The sequence below is a fragment of the Cetorhinus maximus genome, chromosome 5, assembly GCF_964194155.1.
Source record: "Cetorhinus maximus chromosome 5, sCetMax3.hap1.1, whole genome shotgun sequence".
NCBI lineage: Eukaryota > Metazoa > Chordata > Chondrichthyes > Lamniformes > Cetorhinidae > Cetorhinus > Cetorhinus maximus.
Genome location: NC_135883.1, coordinates 146,211,991 through 146,234,540, shown reverse-complemented (window position 1 = coordinate 146,234,540; position 22,550 = coordinate 146,211,991). Strand labels below are relative to the sequence as shown.

Genomic DNA, 22,550 nt, shown 5'->3' with positions numbered 1-22,550 from the left:
GGGAGTCCTCAACATTAACACTGGACCCACCCCATGAGGTTTCATGGTATCAAGTCAAATATGGACAAAGAAACCTACTGATTACCACCTACTGCCCTCCCCTCCCCCCACTGGTGAATCAATGCTCCTCCAGATTGAACACCACTTGGAGACAGCACTGAGGGTGACAAAGGCACACAATGTAGTTTGGATGGGGTCTTTAATGTCCATCATCAATAGTGGCTCGGTAGCACCGCTACTGACCAAGCTGGCTGAGCCTGATGGACATATCTGCCGGACTGGGCCTGCAGCAGATCGTGAAGGAACCAAAAGGGGAAAACCTATTAGATCCTGTCCTCACCAATGTCATACTACCATGACAGTATAGGGAGGAGTGACCACCACACAGTCCTTGTGAAGACCAAGTCCCATCTTCACATAAGCATACCCTCCATACAAGATGTATGGCACTACCACTGTGTTAAATTGGATAGTTTCAGAACATATCCAGAAGCTCAGCTGAGGTGCTGTGGGTCATCAGCATCAGAATTATATTCAGCCACAATCTGTAACCTCATTGCCCAGCATAACCTTAATTTACTCCGACAATCAAACCAAGGGATCAACCCTGGTTCAATGAAGAGTGCAGGAGGGCATGCCAGGAGCAGCACCAGGCATACCTAAAATGATGTGTCAACTTGGTGAAGCTACAACACAGGACTACTTGTGTGCCAAACAGCAAAAGCAGAGGCTCCACAAATATCCCCATCCTCAATGAAGGAGCCCAGCACATCCGTGCAAAAGACAAGGCTGAGGCATTTGCAACCATCTTCAGCCAGAAGTGCTGAGTGATAATTCATCTTGGCCACCTCCTAAGGTCCCCAGCATCACAGATGCCAGTCTTTAGCCAACTCTATTCACTCCATATGATATCAAGAAATGGCTGAAGGCATTGGCATTGAACTCTCCACAGCTTGGAGTCACATCTAACACAAAGGAAATTGTTTGTGGTTGCTGGAGATCAATCATCTCAGTACCAGGAATTCTTAGGGTAGTGTCCTAGGCCCAACCATCTTCAGCTGCTTCATCAATTACCTTTCCTCCATCACAAAGACAGAAATGGGAATTTTAATCGACGACCCCATGATGTTCAGCACTATTCATAACAAGGCCTGGACAATATTCAGGTTTGGGCAGAAAAGTGGCAAATAACATTCATGCCACACAAAGCAATGACCATCTCCAACAAGAGAGAATCTAACCATCACCCCATGACATTCAATGGCATTACCATCGCTGAATTCCCTCACTATCAACTGCTGGGGGTTACCACTGACCAGAAACTGAAACTGGGCCAGTCATATAAATAATGTGGTGACAAGAGCAGGTCAGAGGCTGGGAATTCTGTGGCAAGTAACTCAACTCCTGATTCCCCAAAGCCTGTCCACCATCCAAAAGGCACAAGTCAGGAGTGTGATGAAACTCTCCGGCTGCTTGGATGAGTGAGTTCTAACAACACAAGAAGTTTGACACCATCCAGGACATGGCAGGTCGATTGATTGATACCACCTCCACCACCGACGTACAGTGTACACCATCTACAAGATACACTGCAGCAGGTCACCAAAACACATTCGATTGCACCATCACCTTCTCATGTGCAATTAGGGTTGGTCGATAAATGCTGGCTTAGCCAGGAACACCCACATACTATGAACAAATAAATAAAATTTTAAAAAATCTACAAGATGCACTGCAGCAACTCACCAAGGCTCCTTCCAAACCTGCAGCCTCTACCAGCTAGGACAAGGACAGCAGATAGATAGGAACACCACCACCTGCGAGTTCCCCTCCAAGTCACTCACCATCCTGACTTGGAAATATATCGTCATTCCTTCACTGCCGCTGAGTCAAAATTCTGGAACTCCCTTCCTAACAGCACTGTGGGTGTACCTACACCACATGGACTGCTGTGTTTCAAGAAGGCAGCTCACCACCACCTTCTCATGGGCAATTAAGCATGAGCAATAAATGCTGGTCTAGCCAGTGATGTCCACTTGCTGTGAAAGAATTCTAAAAAAATTCTGGGAGACATGTTGACACCTCTGGTGTTTCCTGTTTTCAGACCACACACATTGCTATTGCTTTCCAGTTTTAGTATAGATTAAATTTCTACTTCTGATGCCAAAATCAAGTGCATCGAGGGAAAGCACAGATTGGATACACGGTAAAGATTTCTCCACTCTGCTTTAGCCCCAAACCTCAGGCAGGTCTTTATTTAATCAGAAGGCATTTCCATTACCACATGAACTGTCAATGAGACTACCAATACAGTGGCCTTTTTTTTTTTATTTTGCTGCAGTCAGGCTTCAGTTCTTGAAGTTGCATATACCTCCCAGTTCACCAACTGGAAGTGCAAAAGAGGGAGAAAGGTTGCTTGAATAGATCGTGGCATTCTGGAAATCTATCGTAGCAGTCCATGTCCAAATGCAGCAAGACCTGGACAATATCCAGGCTTGGGCTGACAAGTGGCAAATAATATTCGCACCACACATGTGTCAGACAATGACCACCTCCAACAAGAGAGAGAATCTAACTATCGCCCCTTGATGTTCAATGGCATTACCATCACTGAATCCCCCACTATCAACATCCTGGGGGGGGGTTACCATTGACCAGAAACTGAACTGGGCTAGCCATATAATTACTGTGGCTACAAGAGTATGTCAGAAGTTAGGAATCCTGTGGTGAGTAACTCAGCTCCTGACTCCCCAAAGCCTGCCCACCAGGCACAAGTCAGGAGTGTGTTGGAATACTCTCCACTAGCCTGGATGAGTGCAGCACCCACAACACTCAAGAAGAAGCTTGACACCATCCAGGACAAAGCAGCCTGCTTGATTGGCACCCTATCTACAAACATTCACTCCCTCCACCACCGATGAACAGTAGCAGCAGTGTGTACCATCTACAAGACGTACTGCAGAAATTCACCAAGGCTCCTTCGACAGCACCTTCCAAACCCACGCACACTGTTATCTAGAAGGACAAGGGCGGCAGATAGATGGAAATACCACCATCTGGAGTTTCCACTCCAAGTTACTCACCATCCTGACTTGGAAATATATCGCTGTTCCTTCACTGTCACTGCGTCAAAATCCTGGAACTTCCTTCCTAACAGCACGGTGGGTGTACCTACACCACATGGACTGCAGCGGGTCAAGAAGGCAGCTCACCACCGCCTTCTCAAGGGCAACTAGGGATGGGCAATAAATGCTGGCCCAGCCAGCGAAGCCCACATCCCATGAATTAATAAAAAAAAATATAGAACTTGACCCAGTTTGAGTTTAATGAGAACATTCACAGCAACATTACAACTTCCCAGTTGATGGAAATATAAATGTATTTCTTACTGGGGAAGAAACAGAGGAAGACAGCAGAATGGAAAAAGAAACGGTCACAAGTGAAATTTCCACCAACTGCTAAATCAGCACAAAGGAAAATGAAGCCAGATACATTAATTATGTAAAAGCTTACTGATTTATTGTTTCTTCATTTAAATAAAACCCCCAACTTTATTCCTCATACTCCTAATTTCACCTGTAGGTGGATATTGGTGGTCTTCCTGCATTTTATCCACTTATTAATTTAGATGTAGGGGTTGAGTAAGATATTAAGCTTGTTACCAACAGGCAAATGGGAGCGTTTGACAAGGTCAGTAGACTTTCCCTTTAAAGCTATGCTTGTCTGCTTCATCAATCTGCTGTTAACAGTTTTAAGCATTCAAAAATCAGGGAGTTTTTATTAATGTAAGTGTCATCATCTACATAGCAAACAGAAATGTTACAAGATGGAAATTAATTGTTTCAAGCGGTGACAGACACAGTGATTAAAATCCACAGAATCAATAAAAGCCATTGCTAGGGTCTTTCACATTCTTTGAATGACAGGCATTACATTACATACATTATGGCCAGGATTTTTCGCTCGGCCTGCGGGAATGACGCACGGTGATGTCGGGCGAGCGTCCCAACCACATCGAGCAATATTTCGGTCAGCGGCACGCCCGCCGACAATTAACAGGCCTCTTAAGGCCATTAAAGTAATAATTAAATGCAATTTCTCCTTGCCCGTCCGACCTGATTGTTGGTGGGCGGACGAATCAGCCAGGCGGCCTTTGGATTTTTTAATGAAACCTCATCCGCGGGCGGGATGAGGTTTCCAACAGGAATTAAAAATAAAATAAAAACGTTTTAAATCTCATTCATATCATGTCCTTGCTCATGTGACAAGAGTCACACGAGGGGACATGTTTACCTTATTTTTAAAATCTTTATTTGTAATGTTATAAGTCTTCAGCTCCGAGGCAGCCCTGAGCCTTCAGGGAGGTTTCAGTGCGCGCACCTGCGTAAACTTCCACGCTCGCCTTTCTCCCACCCCCACCCAGCAGCACTGAGTGCTGCAGCATGTGATTCACGCTGGCCGGCCGGCCGTTCATTGGCCAGCCAGTGTGGAGTCGTGGTCGGGGCCCGATCGTGGGCTGCGGTCAGTTTTGCAGCCGTTCCCGAGCCCGCCCGCCGCGTTCGCCGGACGAGCTAAAACTCCAGCCCTCTGAGTGTAATCTGGGTCTATAAGATCACCTTATTACAGACAGGCAGTACCATATGTGGTATTACACCATAATAATAATTATGGAAAAGCAAGGCCATTTGGCCCATCTTAGTTCATCCATTCAAAGGTCACCCATCACAGCGTCCAATATTTTCATGAATGATTTCAGTTTTCACAGTCACTACTCTATCCTGAAGCCTATTCCAAGTAATCATCATTTTTAATGTGTGGACGAATCTCTTAATATTTGTTTTAAAATTTGCCTTATACCCAATTAAGCCTGTTTTTCTTTGTTCCACCCTTGCAATTTAAAGTAATTTTCTGGATTTACTTTTTTCTTACAATGGGTTAATATGACCGCACACATAAAGGTAGGTGTGATCTTGGGTATGTGCCTCATGGTCGCTGTGATCTCCTGCTACTTGTTTTGATGGCCCTCTGGATCAGAGGGTTATTTTACAGATGTTTACCCCCGAAACTGGTCTAGGGCTTTTCCTCCCTAAGTAATTACATGACTACAACTGGGGGAAAGATGTACTTGGGAGTCACGCTGCTTAGTTGTGTTGTGACTGTCTGGAACAGGCTTGATGGACCATTTGGTCATAGTCAGTTTCTATTTTTATCTGTTCACATATTCATTATCTTGCATATTTCTTAATCTTGTATTTTTTAATTGCTTCAGGATCTGCATCATTACAGGTAAACCTGGACAAGGTTTGCTCAGTTGGACCCTGAAGGAGATAAGCCCAAAAAACAGCTGTAGAACTTTTGGAGTGACACAACGTGCTTTGGGTTTAGTCCCAATCCTGTTGTCAATTTTCTACTTTTTCCATTTCACTGCGTTGGGTCTTTATAGGGAAGAATAGCTACTGGATTTCCTAGATTGCTCTTAGTAACTCAGTATGCAAGTATTAAGACTGTGGAAGCAATGTTCCTGTTCTGATTGGCATGCTGGCAGATACAACTTATGATACAGGACTAGCAAAGCACAGGTCTGGGGGGGGAAAATCAAACTGGTGCAATGCTGCAAATCCTGGGGCTTATTTTGACACAGTGACCATGAGGCACAGGGATGGAGACCCCACACACAACTATGCATCTATATTGCCACAACATTCTCATGTGCACTCGGTATGTGGTTTATCAAGACATATTATACTCCATGTTATACTCCTGAGTTGAGAAATGTATAGAATGACAAACAATAGATACTTACTGGTGTGGGTGTCGTACCGCTCGATGTAGTACAAGTAGTGGATAGCTCTGTTCTTTGCCTATAAATTAAACAAAACAAGCAACAAAAATGGAGTACTGAATGGTTTACTGAACTAGATGGTTAAAGACAAATTATATTATTCCATTTATTAATTCGTTATGTAGCTTGGTAGGCAAAGCAGTCGAGCTCAACTCTGGTCTAGTCAGGCAATACTGAGTCTGGGTCCCAAGACTGCCAAGATCTTGGCTAATATTTTTGTCTGTTCTCAACACAGCCACTAGATGGAGAAAATGATGCACAGCAGCGATTCTGCACAGGGAAATGGGGAAAAACAGCATAAACTGAGTCATTCTCCTTCCCTCCATCATAAGATCAGAAGTGGGGATGTTTGCAGATGATTGCACAATGTTCAGCACCATTCGTGACTCCTCGGGTACTGAAACAGTCCATGTGCATATGCAGCAAAACCTGGACAATATTTGGGCTTGATAAGTGGTATTCGCGCCACATAAGTGCCAGGCGATGACCATCTCCAACAAGAGAGAATCCAACCATCTCTTCTTGACATTCAACAGCATTACCATTACTGAATCTCCCTCTATCAACATCCTTGGGGGGGGGGGGGGGGGGGGTGGTGGGAGAAGGACTAGAAACTGAACTGCACCAGCCATATAAATACTGTGGCTACACGGGCAGGTCGGAGGCTGGGGATTCTGCGGCAAGTAACTCACCTCTTGACTCCCCAAAGCCTGTCCATCCACAAGGCACAAGTCAATCCAGGACAAAGCAGTCCGCTTGATTAGCACCACATCCACAAACATTCACTTCCTTCACCACCGATGCACAGTAGCAGCAGTGTGTACCATCTACAAGATGCACTGCAGCAACTCACCAAGGCTCCTTCGACAGCACCTTCCAAAACCTTGACCTCTACCACCTACAAGGTTTATTTTTTTTCTTTATTCTTTCATAGGGTGTGGGCATTGCTGGCAAGGTCAGCATTTGTTGCCCATTCCTAATTGCCTTGAACTGAGTGACTTCCTAGGCCATTTCAGAGGGCAGTTAAGAGTCACACATAGGCCAGACCAGGTTAGGAGGGCAGATTTCCTTCTCAAAAGGCATTGGTGAATCAGATTGGACAACCACTGATAGTTTCACAGTCACCATTACTGAGACTAGCTTTCAGTTCCAAATTTATTAGTTAATTGAATTTAAGTTCCATCAGCTGCTGTGTTGGGATTTGAACCCAGAACATTAGCCTGGGCCTCTGGATTACTAACCCAGTGACATTACCACTATGCCACCATCTCACCCAAAGGGATCACCACCACCTGCAAGTTCCCTTCCATGTTACACACCATCCTGACTTGTAACTATATTGGTGTTCCTTCATTGTCGCTGGGTCAAAATTCTGGATCTCCCTTCCGAACAGCACTGTGGGTGTTCCTACACCACATGGACTGCAGCTTGGTTCAAGGCGGCAGCTCATCACCACCTTCTCAAGGGCAATTAGGGATGGGCAATAAATGCTGGCCTAGCCAGCGATGCCCACATCCCATAAACTAACACATTAAAAAAAAAAAATTCTGCCCAGGTTCTTTACAGGCGAGCTGGCCTCAGGAGTGCACTGATTGATGGCAGTGGAGTGGTTTGTGATAAAGCCAGCTGTGCAAACTTGAGTTAGCGATTGATGTGCACAAAATAGCTACTCCTTGGAAGGACAACTGCTGCACCAGTCGAAGGTGGTGTAGGAAGTTTCAACGCTTTTATCCTGCAGAGGCTGGAGGCTGGAACGCTGCAGAATGCTGAGGTGGGTTCGCAACATGCTCTTGCATTTCTAGCGTAAAAGTGGAGCTGTGGCCTTAAACATCAGTAACAAGCGTGGTGCTACCCTCAGATCATAGCGGATTGACAGCCCTAGGCAAGTCTCCTGGAACACCTTCACAACTGCTCCAGAGTTTATTCTGTTCTACAGTCAAACCTATTACAAAGCAAAAGCAAAAACCTATTACAAAGCAAACTACTTTTGTGCATCTATCTTGGGCTAATAAATAAAACAACAGGAGAAAACAAACAAAAGCAATATAATGTGAATTGAGGTGCTGCAGGTTAAATATGTGGTTCTTTTAATTTGATTAATGTTTTGTAACACAACAAAGATAAATTCAGAAGGAAATTAGAAAACTGTAGTGTGTGAAAAATACTCAAATATTAAATTAATGGAAATTGTACTTCAAAAATGGGGACATTGCTGGCAAGGAACCCTAGAGAGGATACAGAGGGAATGTTTTCTCTTGTGGGGAAGAGCATAACTAGTGGCCATCAATCTAAGATAGTCACCAAGAAATTCAATCGGGAATTTGAATAAAACTCTTCACCGGAGGAGTAGTGAGAACGTTGAACTCACTCCCACAGGGAGTGGTTGAAGCAGCAGTGTAAATGCATTTAAGGGGAAACTGGATAAGCACATGAGGGAGAAGGGAATAGATGGTTACAGTGGTAGATTTACATGAGAAAAGATGGAAGTGGTCTCGAGTGGAGCATAAACACTAGCATGCACTGACTGGGCCGAATGGTCTGGTTCTGGGAAAATATATCCGATGTGTGCAATCCAATATAATTGTCCTGAACCATTGTAATCTGTGTGGGTTTGTAGCAATTTGATTCAACTGAGCAGCTTGCTCGAAAACTTCAGAGGGCAACCACAATAGTGTGGGGCTAGCATTACTTATAGGTCATCGAATATAGGTCATAGTAGGCCTGAATCTTATGGTCTTGTGTGCGGGGTCAGGCCCCGCTCGCTGACACACAAAATGACACGTGGTGACATCGGGCGTGCGTCCCGACATCACTGCACGTCATTCCAATTCTCCGTCTGGTGGGCGCGCACCGGAGTCAACTGCACGCCCATAAAACTGTCAAAGGCCTATTAAGGCCATTAATAATCTAATTAAGCTGGTTGTCTGGGCTGCCCGTCCAGCCTTAAGGTTGGCGGGCAGGCGAAGAACCCAAGCGGCCTTCGCATTTATCACGAAACCTCATCCACGGGCGGGATGAGGTTTCATGAAGGCTTTATAAATTGAATAAAATTTTTTTTATTCATATTCATTGACATGTCCCAGCTCATGTGACACTGTCACATGAGGGGACATGTCTGAATATTTTTTTTTTCTTTATTTCAAGTCTTCATAATCAAATTAATCTCCCTGAGGCACTGAGCGCAGGCCCTGACTCTGCCTCCTCCCCCTGCCTGCACAGGGAGTGCTCAAGGCTTCCGGGTGCGCCTCATGCTGGGCAGGCCTTAATTGGCCCGCCCACGTAAAACGGCAGCGCGCAGCCAATCATGGGCGGCTATTAGCTGCGCGCCCACCCACGCCCAGGCTGCCCAACGGGGAGAAAATTCTCCCCATATAGTCCAGGCTGGGTAAGGACAGTGAGTTTCCTTCCCTAAAAGGACATCAGTGAACTAGTTGGGTTTTTATTCTGCTGATCTGGCAGCAAGTGTGGAGAGAGAGAGAAACAGAGTTAATGCTTCAGGCTGATGACCTCTCATCAGAAGTGACAAAATTCTGGTCTAATGAAAGGTCACAACCTGAAATGCTGACCCTGCTTCTCTCTCCACAGATGCTGCCAGACCTGCCGAGTATTTCTAGAATTTTATGTCTTTACTTCACATTTACAGCATCCGCTGCAAGTTTTCTTTTTGCATTTAGGTTTTTATGATAATCTGACAGGTTTGTGGTCACTTTTATTTCTACCAGCTCTTTACTTCCAGATTTATTTCACACTGAGTTCAAATTCTCAATCTGCCATGGTGGGTTCACATTCTTTGCATTATTAGTCCAAACCTCTGAATAATTAGTCCAGTAACATAAATATTATGCTACCATCTCTGAAAGCATAATATAATCATTTTGCTTTTTCATAGGAAAGTGGCAACCACTTAAAAATTAAAACGTGATTACAAATCATGAAGGTTTTTGGCAGAGTAACTGAGGAGAAACTATTCCCACTGGCAGGAAGGTTGGTAACCAGAGGACACAGGCGATTGGCAGAGAAAACAGGCGACGTGAGGAGACACAGCAAATGCACCACCTGAAAAGGTTGGCGGAGGCAGATTCAATAGCAACTTCCGAAAGGGGGCTGGATAAATGCCTGAAGGGAAAATAATTGCGGGGCTACGGGACAAAGCAGACAGCTCTACCGAAAATTCCGCATAGGCACAATGGGCTGAAGGACTTCTTTCTGTGCTGTACCATTCTATTCTTAAGGCCATATCCAGGATAAGACAACAACTTGCATTTATATTGTGTTATTTACACCTAAAAAGTCCATTATTAGGTGGGGGTGGAAAAGGAACAAAATAAATAGAATAGAAGAGCAAAGGCTGAGTCGTGAGTCAAGACCCAGGGAAGGTGACCCAAAGCTTGCTCAAAGATTTAGGAAGGTCTTTTTCTTAAAAAGGCCTTACAATTAAAAAAAAAAATCTTGCATGGGATGCGTGTCGTTAGCAATGCCAGCATTCGTTGCCCGTCCCTAATTGCCCTTTAAGGGCAGTTAAGAGTCTATGGTCTGGAGTCACATGTAGGCCTGACTAGGTGAGGGCAGCGGTCAGCCAAATGGGTACTTTTTTTTTTACAACAAGCAATATTAGTTTCATGGTTGCTATTTCGGAAACTAGTTCTCATTTCAGATTTTTTTTGGATTAATTAATTGAATTTAAATTCCACCAGCTGCCATGTTGGGATTTGAACCTGTGCCCTCAAAGCATTAGCCTGGGCCTTTGGAGTAATAGTTCAATCACATCATCACTACACCACCATCTACCCATAAATCATGAGTCATCGTGGACCTCATCGCCCTAAATCTGACATTTATCGTGATTTCTTTTCGAAAAACTACTCTTGTGACGGAGGATCTTACGGCTGCCAGCACGCTCCTGCAGTTGTGGAGCTTAGGCTTTCACTTTGCCTCGGCTCTCCACACTCACTCATCGCTCATTGCTCATTGCTTTCACTGGGCCTGCAAGGGGCTGTTGGTAACTGATCCCAAATGGGCCACTGAGGCTGAGCAACAAGGTAATGTCACATTTTCATGTCTACAACTGGGAAGGAGATGCCCAGTTATGTTGCGAGTTTCAAAACTTAACTCGGAAATTGTGTTTTTTCTCCTCCATTGTAGATAAATATAACACTTTTCTCATCTATTCTCAAAACAAAAGCTCTCAGGAGCAACGACCCTCTAATTTTTGTTGTCCTTGTGCTCAGCCAATTGCTTTCTGTAATGGTTCCATTAAACCTATAATGATTAAAAAAAAACCCCCCACAAATTCCTACCTTTCGAAGAGCAGTTGTTCTGTCAGGCGCTTTACCTAGTGCAAAACCTGAATTAAAAAAAAGGAGCTGATCAATTACACCACATTAGTTTAACAAACAGTAGCCATATTAAAGGAGGTCCTACGGCCTAGAGACTAGAAATGGGAGAAAATAGATCACAATCATGAGTGCAAACATCATATGCCTGGATCAATGCATTTAATTGATTCTTGCATTCACTTATAGTAAGGTTGCCAACTGTGCTTGAATGTATTCTTGGAGGTTTCAGCATAGCACCTCCTGCTTCCAGCTACCTCTCTCCGGCCCGCTCGCCTTTGCTAACCCAACACATCCTTCCTTGCAGTGCCTCACCTTCAGACTCCAATGAACACAAAGATTTATTACCCGATTAATGATTGCCCTTTATCCTGTGCCTTCAATTATTTTTATAACAAATAAACAAAAGTGTTTTCAAAGAAAATGGAAAAAGAACAATTTTTAAATGCCACTATGATTTTTCTTCTGGGTCGCTCACAGTTGTGTCCTGGAGATTAACCATGAATTCCTGAAAGCTCCAGAACAATCCTGGAGGGTGGGCAATCTTAATTTATAGTGATTGCTTCAAAAGTCATCTCCCATTAACTTATCATTCATTCTATTACCCTTTGGATGAAAATTTTCTACCCGGCTCCCTTTTTTATTCCTAACTTGTATTTCCTAATGTTTCCCTAGTCAATAGTTTGTCAATAATCAGTTCTGAAAATTCGTTTCACAATCTTCAAACTAGAGAAAAGGGAGAGGAGTTACAAGGAAATTCCATTAATTTTCAAAGCCTAATATGCAATCATTGAATTTTAGAAATTACAAAAAGCCTTCACAAATACAAAAATTAAAATCTTGTGTACACTCTTATTTAAGAAAATAAAACTGTAAAAACTTAAATAATACTGCTCAAAACCCATCTCTTCTCCATACATCCTCTCCTTCCTTCCAGGTTTCTTGTGGCTTTTGTATATAGAGCACCCCTGGCTTGTCACAAGTAGGCCTCTTCTGCCAAGGTGTTTGTCTGCTGCTGGCCACTGGATTTACGCAAGGGAAATGTGCACACCCCCCACCCGCCCCCCCTATCCCCAGCAGGGTGGGAGGAAGGTGTTGTCTGGATGTTTTCGGGGCAGTGACCCCAATGTTGGGTTTGCATCTAAATGAAATGGCGGGGAGGCTGGGGAGGGCAGGAAAAGGGAGGGAGTGGGGATGTGTTGCAAACAGTGGAATATCCAGCCCTAACCGTCTCTGACTCACGACCAGATCAACTGCTTTAATCATTTGTCTGAACACCTTCTTCTACAATTTTGCTTACAAATAATAATGGTGTAAAATTCAAAGCCATCTAAAATATATTAGAGCTGTTATACTAGCTCACACTTCCTATCTGTGCCATTTAAATTGCTCTATTGTGTTTTTGTCATCATTATGCGCCAACTTATTTCATTATAAATTCATGTGTCCATATTTACTATGGGTTTTCCTATGTAAACTGGTCACACTGTATTTATATAAGCTTGTGTCTTGGTGATGTTCAACCCATTCCGTGAACATCTTCACTAACTTTTATTAGAAAATTACATTTTCTTTTACCCTCAGGTATGTTTGTATCTCCAAGCTCTAGGTTATTTTTTAAAAGTAAATTGTATTTATTGTATGTTCCCCAATATGAAACAGTCTGTTAGCTGCTCAGACTCATTCTTTTCACTGAGCACAATAGAGATCTCAACGAAGCATTAATGATCGAAATCCCTGTACAAGTTTAGCAATTGTTAAATCAGTATACAGTCAGAACATAGATAATCAGAATCAGATAACACCCCCACTTCAAAAATAACTCCTTTTAAATTAGTCCAAAAGAACCGCACAGATAATGCAAAAAGAAGACGGGTGGGATTTTCCACTCCGGAGACTAAGTGTGGTGGCAGTTGGGATTAGTGGCGAGTTGGGTCCTCACGCCTGATCTTCTGCTTGAAATTTCATTAATTATGCTTAGGATGGAGAAGTCCAACTTGTAGACCTTGGTCCAGCACCTTCTGCTGGATGTGTGCTTGGACCTTTGCTCCATCGCTGTAGGCATTGGTGGGATCTATCAGTGGCTAGGTGAGAAAGGGGTGGGCACCTGCACCTCCCGCCAGCTGCCCCTTCTCAGGGAGTCAGGCAGGGGCCCTCGGGCACCCATAGGGAGGAGAACCAGCAGCTGAACACCCTGGGGGCATCCACTCAGGTGACTCCACGAGTGTTCAGCCAATCCCCTTTGCCTGTGACCCCATCGCCTCCAGCTGCAGAGGCCAAGGAGGGTGCACAGGCCAAGGAGAGTGTATCTGCCTCACAGCAGGAGACCCAAAGCAGGTCAGGGCCTCCTGGCCTCAGCCCTCCTGAAGACGCCCTCCAAAGTCATCAAAGTCAACAGGGTATAGCAGTGAGCAGGCTGCCTCCTCCACTGCTGCAGTTGCTGGGGATCCACCGAGATGTGCGCTTGGGTTAGAAAGATTAAGAAACCTTGATATCACTTTTGGGTCATGGGTGTTCACTCACTGTATATATCATGCACCTTTGTAAATACATTTGCTGCTCATGACAATGGTCTTGTCATTTGAATGCATTGTGCATATGTGGCCTCCTATTACGAGGGTGACCAAAGCTCTCACTCCATGATCACCTCCCTTTGTGAGCCTCACATTCATGTGATATCTAACTGACTCATATTAGTTACTCACCCCTTGTCCAGTGTCAGCGAGATGTGTCAACTCTTTATTGAAAGTGACTATAAATTGCGATAGGAAGTGATAGCCACTAAAGGTACTATGGAGCTATGTGTGCTTAACTGCTTTGGAGAGTTACCGCTCACGATGTCTCATCATCAAATAGCTGTTTTCATTGTTTGTGGCAAAGCACAAGAGCTGCAGCCATGATGGTCTCTCTAGCCATGCGCGCATCTCTGTGGCAGCAAGAAGTGTCTCATTTAGGAGACCAGGACTGCATCAAGTACACTTGACGCAGGCTTCATGCTGGTTTCACTTCCCAGAGTGGCTGCATACAGCTTTGGCTGCTGACCTTTCCAAAGATTAGGGCCTGGTGAAACATGACGGTTGGAGGTCAAAGGCCCAATTTCTGCTGATGTTAGAGGTTGGAAAGGCCTTTCAGGTCACTGGGATGTGACTAAGGGGCAGGAGAAATGTGCTTGAGTACCCTTCTCTGCATTTCATTCCTCCTGGAATCTTGTGGCTATGAATGTCATGGGCACGTCTTCCGCGTCTTATAGTTTCGATCGCATTCCCACATGGAAGCTCCTCATCATGGTTCCTGCTTCAGGTTCCTGCCCCTTCCAGTTCTTCATCACCCGAGGAGTTCTCAGCCTCCCCCATGTCTCCCTCTGGCAAGTGATCTCCCCTTTGAAGCACCAGGTTGTGCAGGGCGCAAAGACCATGATGATGTGGGACACCCTCTGTAGTGAGTACTGCAGAGCTCCACCTGAGTGGTCCAAGCATTGGAAGTGCATCTTCACGACTTCAATGGTCTGCTCTATGATAGATCTTGTCGAACTATGCACTGCAATGTATCTCTTCTCTGAGGGACTTTGAAGATGATGCAGGGGTGTCATGAGCCATCGTTTCAGCGGGTGCCCCTTATCAGCAAGCAGCCAGCCCTGTAATCGCTGAGGCCCTTTGAATATCTGAGGCACCTGGGAGTGACTCAGGATGTATATGAGTCATGGGAACTCCATGAACTCATGGGATAGGTCTGATCGCCTCATCCTCTGGCTCTTGCTAGGGCTGGCCTGGGCTATGGTCCCCAGGCCAGGCCTCTTCTTGAAGCCGTGTTAGGTGGCGCCAGGCTCTTCTCCTCTTCCATCGGATCACTGCCATCAAGGCAGCAGCATTGCGTGCAGTTTGCATTATTCAATCTTCTTTCTCCCTTTGGACAGAAATCCAACAGATTGAAGATTAATGAACAACTATAGCAGAGCTCCCAATTGCTACCAGAAAGCCACCCGTTGTGCCCTAGAGTTGAGTCTGTGCTACTCACCTTTCCTGATCCAATGTTCCAGCTGAGGTGCTATCTCACAGATCTAGGTGACCTAGAGGCCACCTCAGTTACTTGACATCTTAATCCGAGAGAGGTCGGAAGAGGCTTACCTACTTACCTACTGCACTCCTACTATGTCTGATTGGTGTACTGATTATACCTGACCTGCATTTTGGAATGACTGGATGCCCTTTGGCCCTTTAGCCATGTCAATCGGAGAAAGCACCTTCGAGGCTTTCACTGGTCGTCTCACGGATATCCAGCAGCTGTGCTCCCTTCATGGTTGGCTGCATCTTCCATCCTCACATTCCTCTATGTCAATGCCCAAATTGATCAACTTCATTGCGAACCCAATGACTCCTGCAGTCTCACGTTAAAGCGCTCCAAATGTCAGTGGCCCCTATTCTCTTGTGCCACACGAAATCCCCCTTTCATACTCTAGAGTCTGTGTGCATCCCCTTCCCTTCATGCAAATTGAATCCCATCCACCCCCTTGTGTCCGAGTTCTATTGTTTCATGTCAGGCTCCAGCTTCCCCACCCCCAATCTTTCCTCTGTGATCTGACCAGAACATTAGAGTTCGAGCATGACTTTAGGAAATGCTGGAAAGACTCAGGTCAGAAATGTTCACAGAATTTCTCTCTCCACACATGGGGTGGAATTTTCCATTTATGAGGCTAAGTGCGGTGGCGGGAGGTTTTGGCAGCGCCCACCCCACTGGCTGGAATGGCGGGAACTCATTCCCGATTCCACGCTTGGAGGGTCATTAATTATGCACAGGCGAGTATCGGGCCTGGGTCAGGAGCTGATTTGTCCGTCCGCCGTCAGCTGACGGGGTTGAAGGTCTGAGCGCCATATTTAAACGCCAGCCCAGCACTTAATCTCACTCTCTCCAGCCCACCTGTCTTCCGGACACATGCAGAGATGTCTTGCAGCCAGAAGGCGGCGGCCGAGAGCCTCAAGAAAAAGGCAGCACCCCTATTCACCCACCAGGCCTTGATCAGAGGAGTGCAGGCACCCAGGCAAGTCCTGTCTCCCAGGGATGGCTGCAGGAAGCGCAACAGCCTCACCTCTCCGCCTGGCAGGCGGTCGCAGAGCAGGTCAGCACGACTGGCAACCGCGCCTGAAATGCATCCAGTGCAGGAAGAGGATGAACGATCTCATCAGCTCGGCCAGGGTAAGCCATCCTTCAGCTCCCTCCAATATCAAACTCTCATCATGGCATCAATCACTCAAACAGCCACTCTCTTCAGGGATCTCACACAACCATTAGCAGGGGACACATCAACACTCATTCTCTCACCGAGACTTTCATATCACCACCATCCCATCTATCATGTTGCTCACACTCCATCCTCTAGCCTTTCGGGGGAGGGCTCACCACACACAGGGGACATGCATCTCACCCAATCTCTGCTCCATCTGTTCTCATCACATACCTTTCTTTCTTCTTCATACAGGCCAAGCTGGCACACCTCAGACACGAGAGATCACACACACAGAGGGTGGGATGGCTGACAACATTGCCCTCACTGAGTTTGTGGAGGCTGCAGCCGAGCTGGCCAGGGAAGACAGGGATCGCTCCTGTGGGAACCAACAGCCACCAACCAAGTACAGATCACAGCTCCATCACTTCATCAAATCCTGATAATCACTGAGTCACATGTAGTCTTAATATAGCTCATGATCATTAACTGAAACTCTCTTTTCTATTCTCTAGGCACCAGCAGATCAAAGCTCCCAAGCCAGTTGACACCAGTACGAGCGCCCATACCACGTCCAAAAAGGAAGCTCTGGAAGAACCATCACAGCGCTCACAGACTCTCTACTGGCACACACAGACATACAGAATCACAGAATTTTAATGGTACAGACGGAGACCATTCAACCCATCATGCCTGCACTGGCTCTCCAAATTAGCGTTATCACCTAGTGCCATTGCCCTGCCTTTTTCCCCGTAGCCCTGCACATTGTTTCTATCCAAATAATCATCGAACGCCCTCTTGAATGCCTCGATTGAACCTGCCTCCGCCACCCTTGCAGGCAGTCACGGCCTTCCAGACCTCAACCGCCCGTTGTGTCCACAAGTTTTTTCTCACCTCACATTTGCTTCTTTTGCAAATCACTAAATCTGTGCCCTTTCGTTCTTAATCCTTTTACACGCAGGAACAACTTCTCCCTATCTACTCTGTCCTGGCCCCTCATGATTTTGAACAACTCTATCAAATCTCCTCTCAGCCTTCTCTCCAAGGAGAACAGTCCCAACCTCATAGCTACCCTCATAGCTAAACTTTCTCATCCCTGGAACCATTCTTGTAAACCTCTTCTGCATTCTCTCCAATGTGTTCACATCCTTCCTATAATGTGGTGCCCAGAACTGTACACAATATTCCAGCTGAGGTCTAACGAGTGTCTAATATAAATTCAGCATAACCTCCTTGCTCTTGTACTCTATGCCCCTATTAATAAAGCCCAGGATACTATATGCTTTATTAACTGCTCTCTCCACCTGTCCTGCCACCTTCAATGATCTATGTACATATACACCCAGGTCTTTCTGTTCTTGCAGCTCCTTCAAAATTTCACTCCTTATTTTATATTGTCTGTCCATGTTCTTCCTACCAAAATGCATCACCTCACACTTCTCCACACTGAACTTCATCTGCCACCTATCTGCCCACTCCACCAACTTGTCTATGTCCTCTTGAAATTCAACACCATCCTCCTTGCAGTACACAATGCTCCCACGCTTTGTATCATCCACAAACTATGAAATTGTCCCCTGCACACCCAGATCTAGATCATAAATATATATCAGGAACAGCGAGGGTCCCAATACCGATCCCTGGGGAACTCCACGACTAACCTTCTTCCAGCCCAAAGAATATTCATTGACCATTACTCTCTGCTTCCTATCTTTCAGCCAATTTTGTATCCACGTTGCTACTGCCCCTTTTATTCCATGAGCAATAACGTTTCTCACAAGTCTGTTGTGTGGCACTGTGTCAAATGCCTTTTCAAAGTCCATGTACACCACATCACCAGCATTACTCTCATCGACCTTTTCTGCTACCTCTTCAAAAAAACTCCAGCAAGTTAGTTAAACACGATTTCCCCTTTAGAAATCCATGCTGGCTCTTCCTTATCAACCCATTTTTCCATGTGACTACTAATTCTACCCAGAATAATTGCTTCTAGAATCTTGCCCACCACTGAAGTTAAACTGACTGGTCTGTAATTACTGGGCTTATCCTTACAAGCTTTTTTGAACAAGGGCGTAATGTTTGTAATTCTCCAGTCCTCTGGCACCACCCCGAGTCTAGGGAAGACTGAAATATTATGGCCAGTGTCACTGCAATTTCTATTCTCAATTCTTTCAATATCCTTGAATGCACCTCATCCGGTCCCGGTGCCTTGTCAACTTTAAGTACCGACAGTCAATTCAACACTTGCTCCTTATAAATTTTGAACCCTCCTAGTGACAGAGTTTCCTCGTCTGTCACCATGGCCTGGGTAGCATCTACCTCCTTTGTAAGGACGGATGCAAAGTATTCATTTAATACCTCAGCCATGGCCCCTTCAATCATATGTAAATTCCCTTTTAGGTTACTAATCGGCCTTACTCCTCCTTTTACCACCTTTTTACTATTTATGGGTTGGTGGGACACAGCTGTAGATTAGGCTCAGGCTCATTTTCTGGAGAATACCAGTAAGCGGCTGCACACCCTTGGAGTGGCCTGAGAGGAGGCTCATGAGGTGTTTGGCTAACGCTCATCCTCCCTGTGGGTGCCCAAGGGCCCCACCCTGACTCCTACAGGAGATGGTGCACCTGGAGGGAGGTCAAGGTCCCTCGTTCCCATGTTCCCTATATCTTGATGGTGCCCGCCCGGTTGTTTGGCCATGGATTGCAGGGCTGAGCGCAAATCAGGCAAGACCTGTTGGACCAAGGTCTCCATTGTGGTTGGCAGCCTCCCCATGGTGACCATATGTACCTCGTGGGCCTCCTCTCAGGCCACTCCAAGGGTGTGCAGCCGCTTACAGCCCCCTCTGCCTGTGGCCTCCATCCATTCCAGCTTCTCAGGCTGGCGAGGGTACTTCTGTCCCTGAGCAGGTGACCCTTATCAGGCCAGGGCCCTCCAGGCCTCGGGCCACCAGAGGACGTCCACCAAGGTCATCAAAGACACCAGGACATAGCAGTCAGCAGGCTGCCTCCACCTCTGCTGCAGATGTCGGGGCTACACCCAAGCGTAGCGCTAGAGTTAGGAAAGTTTAAAAAATTGATGTCACTTTTGGGTTACGTGTGCGCTAGACATGTAAACAAATTGCACTTTTGTTAATACATTTGATGGTTACGTGAATGTTTCTGTCAACTGAAGGCGTTATGATTTTGTTCTTTGAAATCCTCTTTTTCAAGGTTTAGCCTTGCTCCCATTCAGTGGTAGCGTCCCACTGTGAGATTCACATTCCTGTAATGTCAACCTCAGTTGAACTAGTCTCCACACCCTTGTGTGATGTCAGGGAGATGTGTCTAAATCTTTATTGGAAGTGTGAGATGTAAGCATTTCTCACCCTCCTTCCTGAAGTAACACTATAGAGTGAGGGCAGCTCATCAGCATTGATATTCTAGTGGCATTTGTGTCTCCTCAGTGGTAGCGACAGAAGAAAGACATACATGGGAGGAGGAGATCCCTAGGCATGTCCATATCTCAGTCGCAGCAGTGTTAGCATCATTAGATGGTGGTGAAGGTATCAAGTCTTCTCTTGCATCGCTCTTGTTCCTAAGTAGACTCTCAGTGCCCAGAGTGAGCCAGACCAAAGCACAGATCATGGTCTGACGATTCACAAAGCCAGATGATGCAAGTATGAATGCAGGACTCGTTCTCATCGCAAGTGGATGGACATCCCCGGAGTTGAAAGAAAATGGCATTGAGAGCTAGGAGAGATGTGGCCATATTCCCTCACTTAACCTTACTCTTCTTGGGACCTGTCAGCAGTAAACATATCAAGGGCACGTTTCCCATGTCTTCCTTCCTCCATGGTGTCATTGTGCCCATACTGACCCTCAGCAGCCTCCTGAGGTTCCTGGGTCTCCAGATCTTCATCCTCCAATGAGCTCTCATCCTCCTCCAATTCATTCTCTGGCAGGGGTTCGCCTCTTTGCATAGCCAGATTGTGAAGGCACAACACACTGCAATGATGCGGGAGTGTATTGTAATGAGCTACCTGAACAGTCCAAGCATCTGAAGCACACCTTCAGAAGCCCTATGGTCTGCTCTATAAGGGAGTGTGTGGAGCTGTGAGCAGCATTGTACCTCTCCTCGGAACGACTCTGAGGGCGATGCGCTGGTGTCATCAGTCAGCATTTCAGTGGGTATTCCTCATCCCCAAGCAGCCATCCCTACAGACGTAATGGCCTCTCAAAAATCTCAGGCACCTGGGAGTGACTCAGGATGTAGGAGTCATGGCAACTCCCAGGGTACCGTGCACAAACGTGCAGTATGTATCTCCGGTGATCATACACCAGCTGTACATTGAGGGAATGATAGCCCTTGTGGTTTATAAACATTAGGGGCTGCTGCCATGGAGCCCGTATAGCCACATGGGTGCAGTCTATTGCACCCTGCACCCTGAGATGGCGACAAGGCTGGTGAATCTTGCAGCCTGGCCATCTTCATCCAGAGCAACTCTCACAAAAATGAAGGGTCTTCCTGTAAGGGGCATTTGTGATCTTCTTTATGCATCGATATGTTGTGGACTGAGAGATGCTGCACAGGTCCCCTGTTAATCCTTGGAAAGAACCAGAGGCAAAGAAAATTAGCACTGTGGTCACATTCAAAACCACTGGCAGAGGATACCCTCCAACTCTATGTGGCGTCAGGTCTTCATGAAGAATGCGGCAAATGTGATGTACCAAAGTGCGGGACAAGTGCAGGTGTGCACGGCATTGCCTCTCACTTATTTGTAAATAGGAGGCTCTTCTACGATAAACCCTAGGTCTGGCGAGTCACCCCCGTTGCCTGGGTTTCTCCTCCTGACCTCCCTGTTCATGCTGTGGCTCTGCTTGACCATGCCACTCCTGCTGGAGTTGCGTGCAGAGCCACCTCTCCCTCCTTTGCCTCCTCCATTGCATTAGGACCCTGACAAAGGCAGCATTGAGCCCTGGCTCCATATCTACTTTTGTCTTCTCTCTGAAAGGAAACATTGAAGAAAGTTCTAGGTCAGAATCTAACTCGTACTCTAAAATTGAACTTGAAAAAGATTTACCAGTTGAATTCCCACCTTCACTGTCAGAGAGGGAAGACTTCAACCTGAGTAAGACAGAGTGTGAGTGAGTGAGTGAGTGAGGACTGACAAGTGGCATGTAACATTCACGCCACACAAGTGCCAGTCAATAACCATCTCTAACAAGGGGGAGTCTAACCATCACCCATTGACATTCAATGGCATTACCATCACTGAATCCCCCACTATCAACTTCCTCGGCAGGGGGGGGGGTTTACCATTGACCAGAAACTGAACTGGACTAGCCATATAAATACTGTGGCTACAAGAGCACATCAGAGGCTAGGAATCCTGTGACAAGTAACTCACTTCCTGACTCCCCAAAGCCTGTCCACCAACTATAAAGCACAAGTCAGGAATGTGATGGAATACTCCCTGCTTGCCTGGATGAGTGCAGCTCCCACAACACTCAAGAAGCTTGACACTATCCAGGACAAAGCAGCCCACTTGATTGGCACCCCTTCCACAAACATTCACTCCCTCCACCACCGACGCACAGTAGCAGCAGTGTGTACCATCTACAAGATGCACTGCAGGAGTTCACCAAGGCTCCTTAGACATCACCTTCCAAACCCATGACCACTACCATCTGGAAGGACAAGGGCAGCAGTTAGATGGGAACACCACTAGCTGGAAGTTCCCCTGCAAGTCACTCACCATCCTGACTTGGAAATATATCACAGTTTCTTCACTGTCGCTGGGTCAAAATGCTGGAGCTCCCTCCTAAACAGCACTGTGGGTGCACCTACACCACATGGACTGCAGCAGTTCAAGAAGGCAGCTCACCACCACCTTCTCAAGGGCAACCAGGGATGGGCAATAAATGCTGGCCCAGCCAGCGAAGCCAACATCCTGTGAATGAATAAAACAAAATATATTTGGGAATTTGGTACAAAGTGGGAATTCGGTGCATAGGGGGAAAGGGGTGCTTTAGGGAAGGTTTACTGTAGGAAATAAAGTGGGCTGAGTGGGGAGTTTGGTGAAAGACAGGGAGGTGCTTTTTTCTTCTACTCTTTTTGAGCCTCTAGTATTTGATTTCCACTTTGGTGTAGCTGAAGGAGCAGGTAAACCAGTAACTGG

The 22,550-nt window shown here is 46.1% G+C and overlaps 1 protein-coding gene across 2 annotated transcripts in view; it reads right to left on the bottom strand.

Moving 5' to 3' along the window:
* The window catches only part of mrps5 (mitochondrial ribosomal protein S5), a 155,764-nt gene that overhangs the window by 4,476 nt on the left and 128,738 nt on the right, over positions 1-22,550 (bottom strand). For both annotated transcript variants that reach the window (XM_078542631.1, XM_078542633.1), the window contains exons 7-8: positions 11,140-11,186; positions 5,804-5,861 (exon numbers count right to left, since the gene is read on the bottom strand). In XM_078542631.1, the coding sequence (XP_078398757.1) occupies positions 5,804-5,861; positions 11,140-11,186 (105 nt within the window). The remainder of the gene's footprint in view (positions 1-5,803; positions 5,862-11,139; positions 11,187-22,550) is intronic.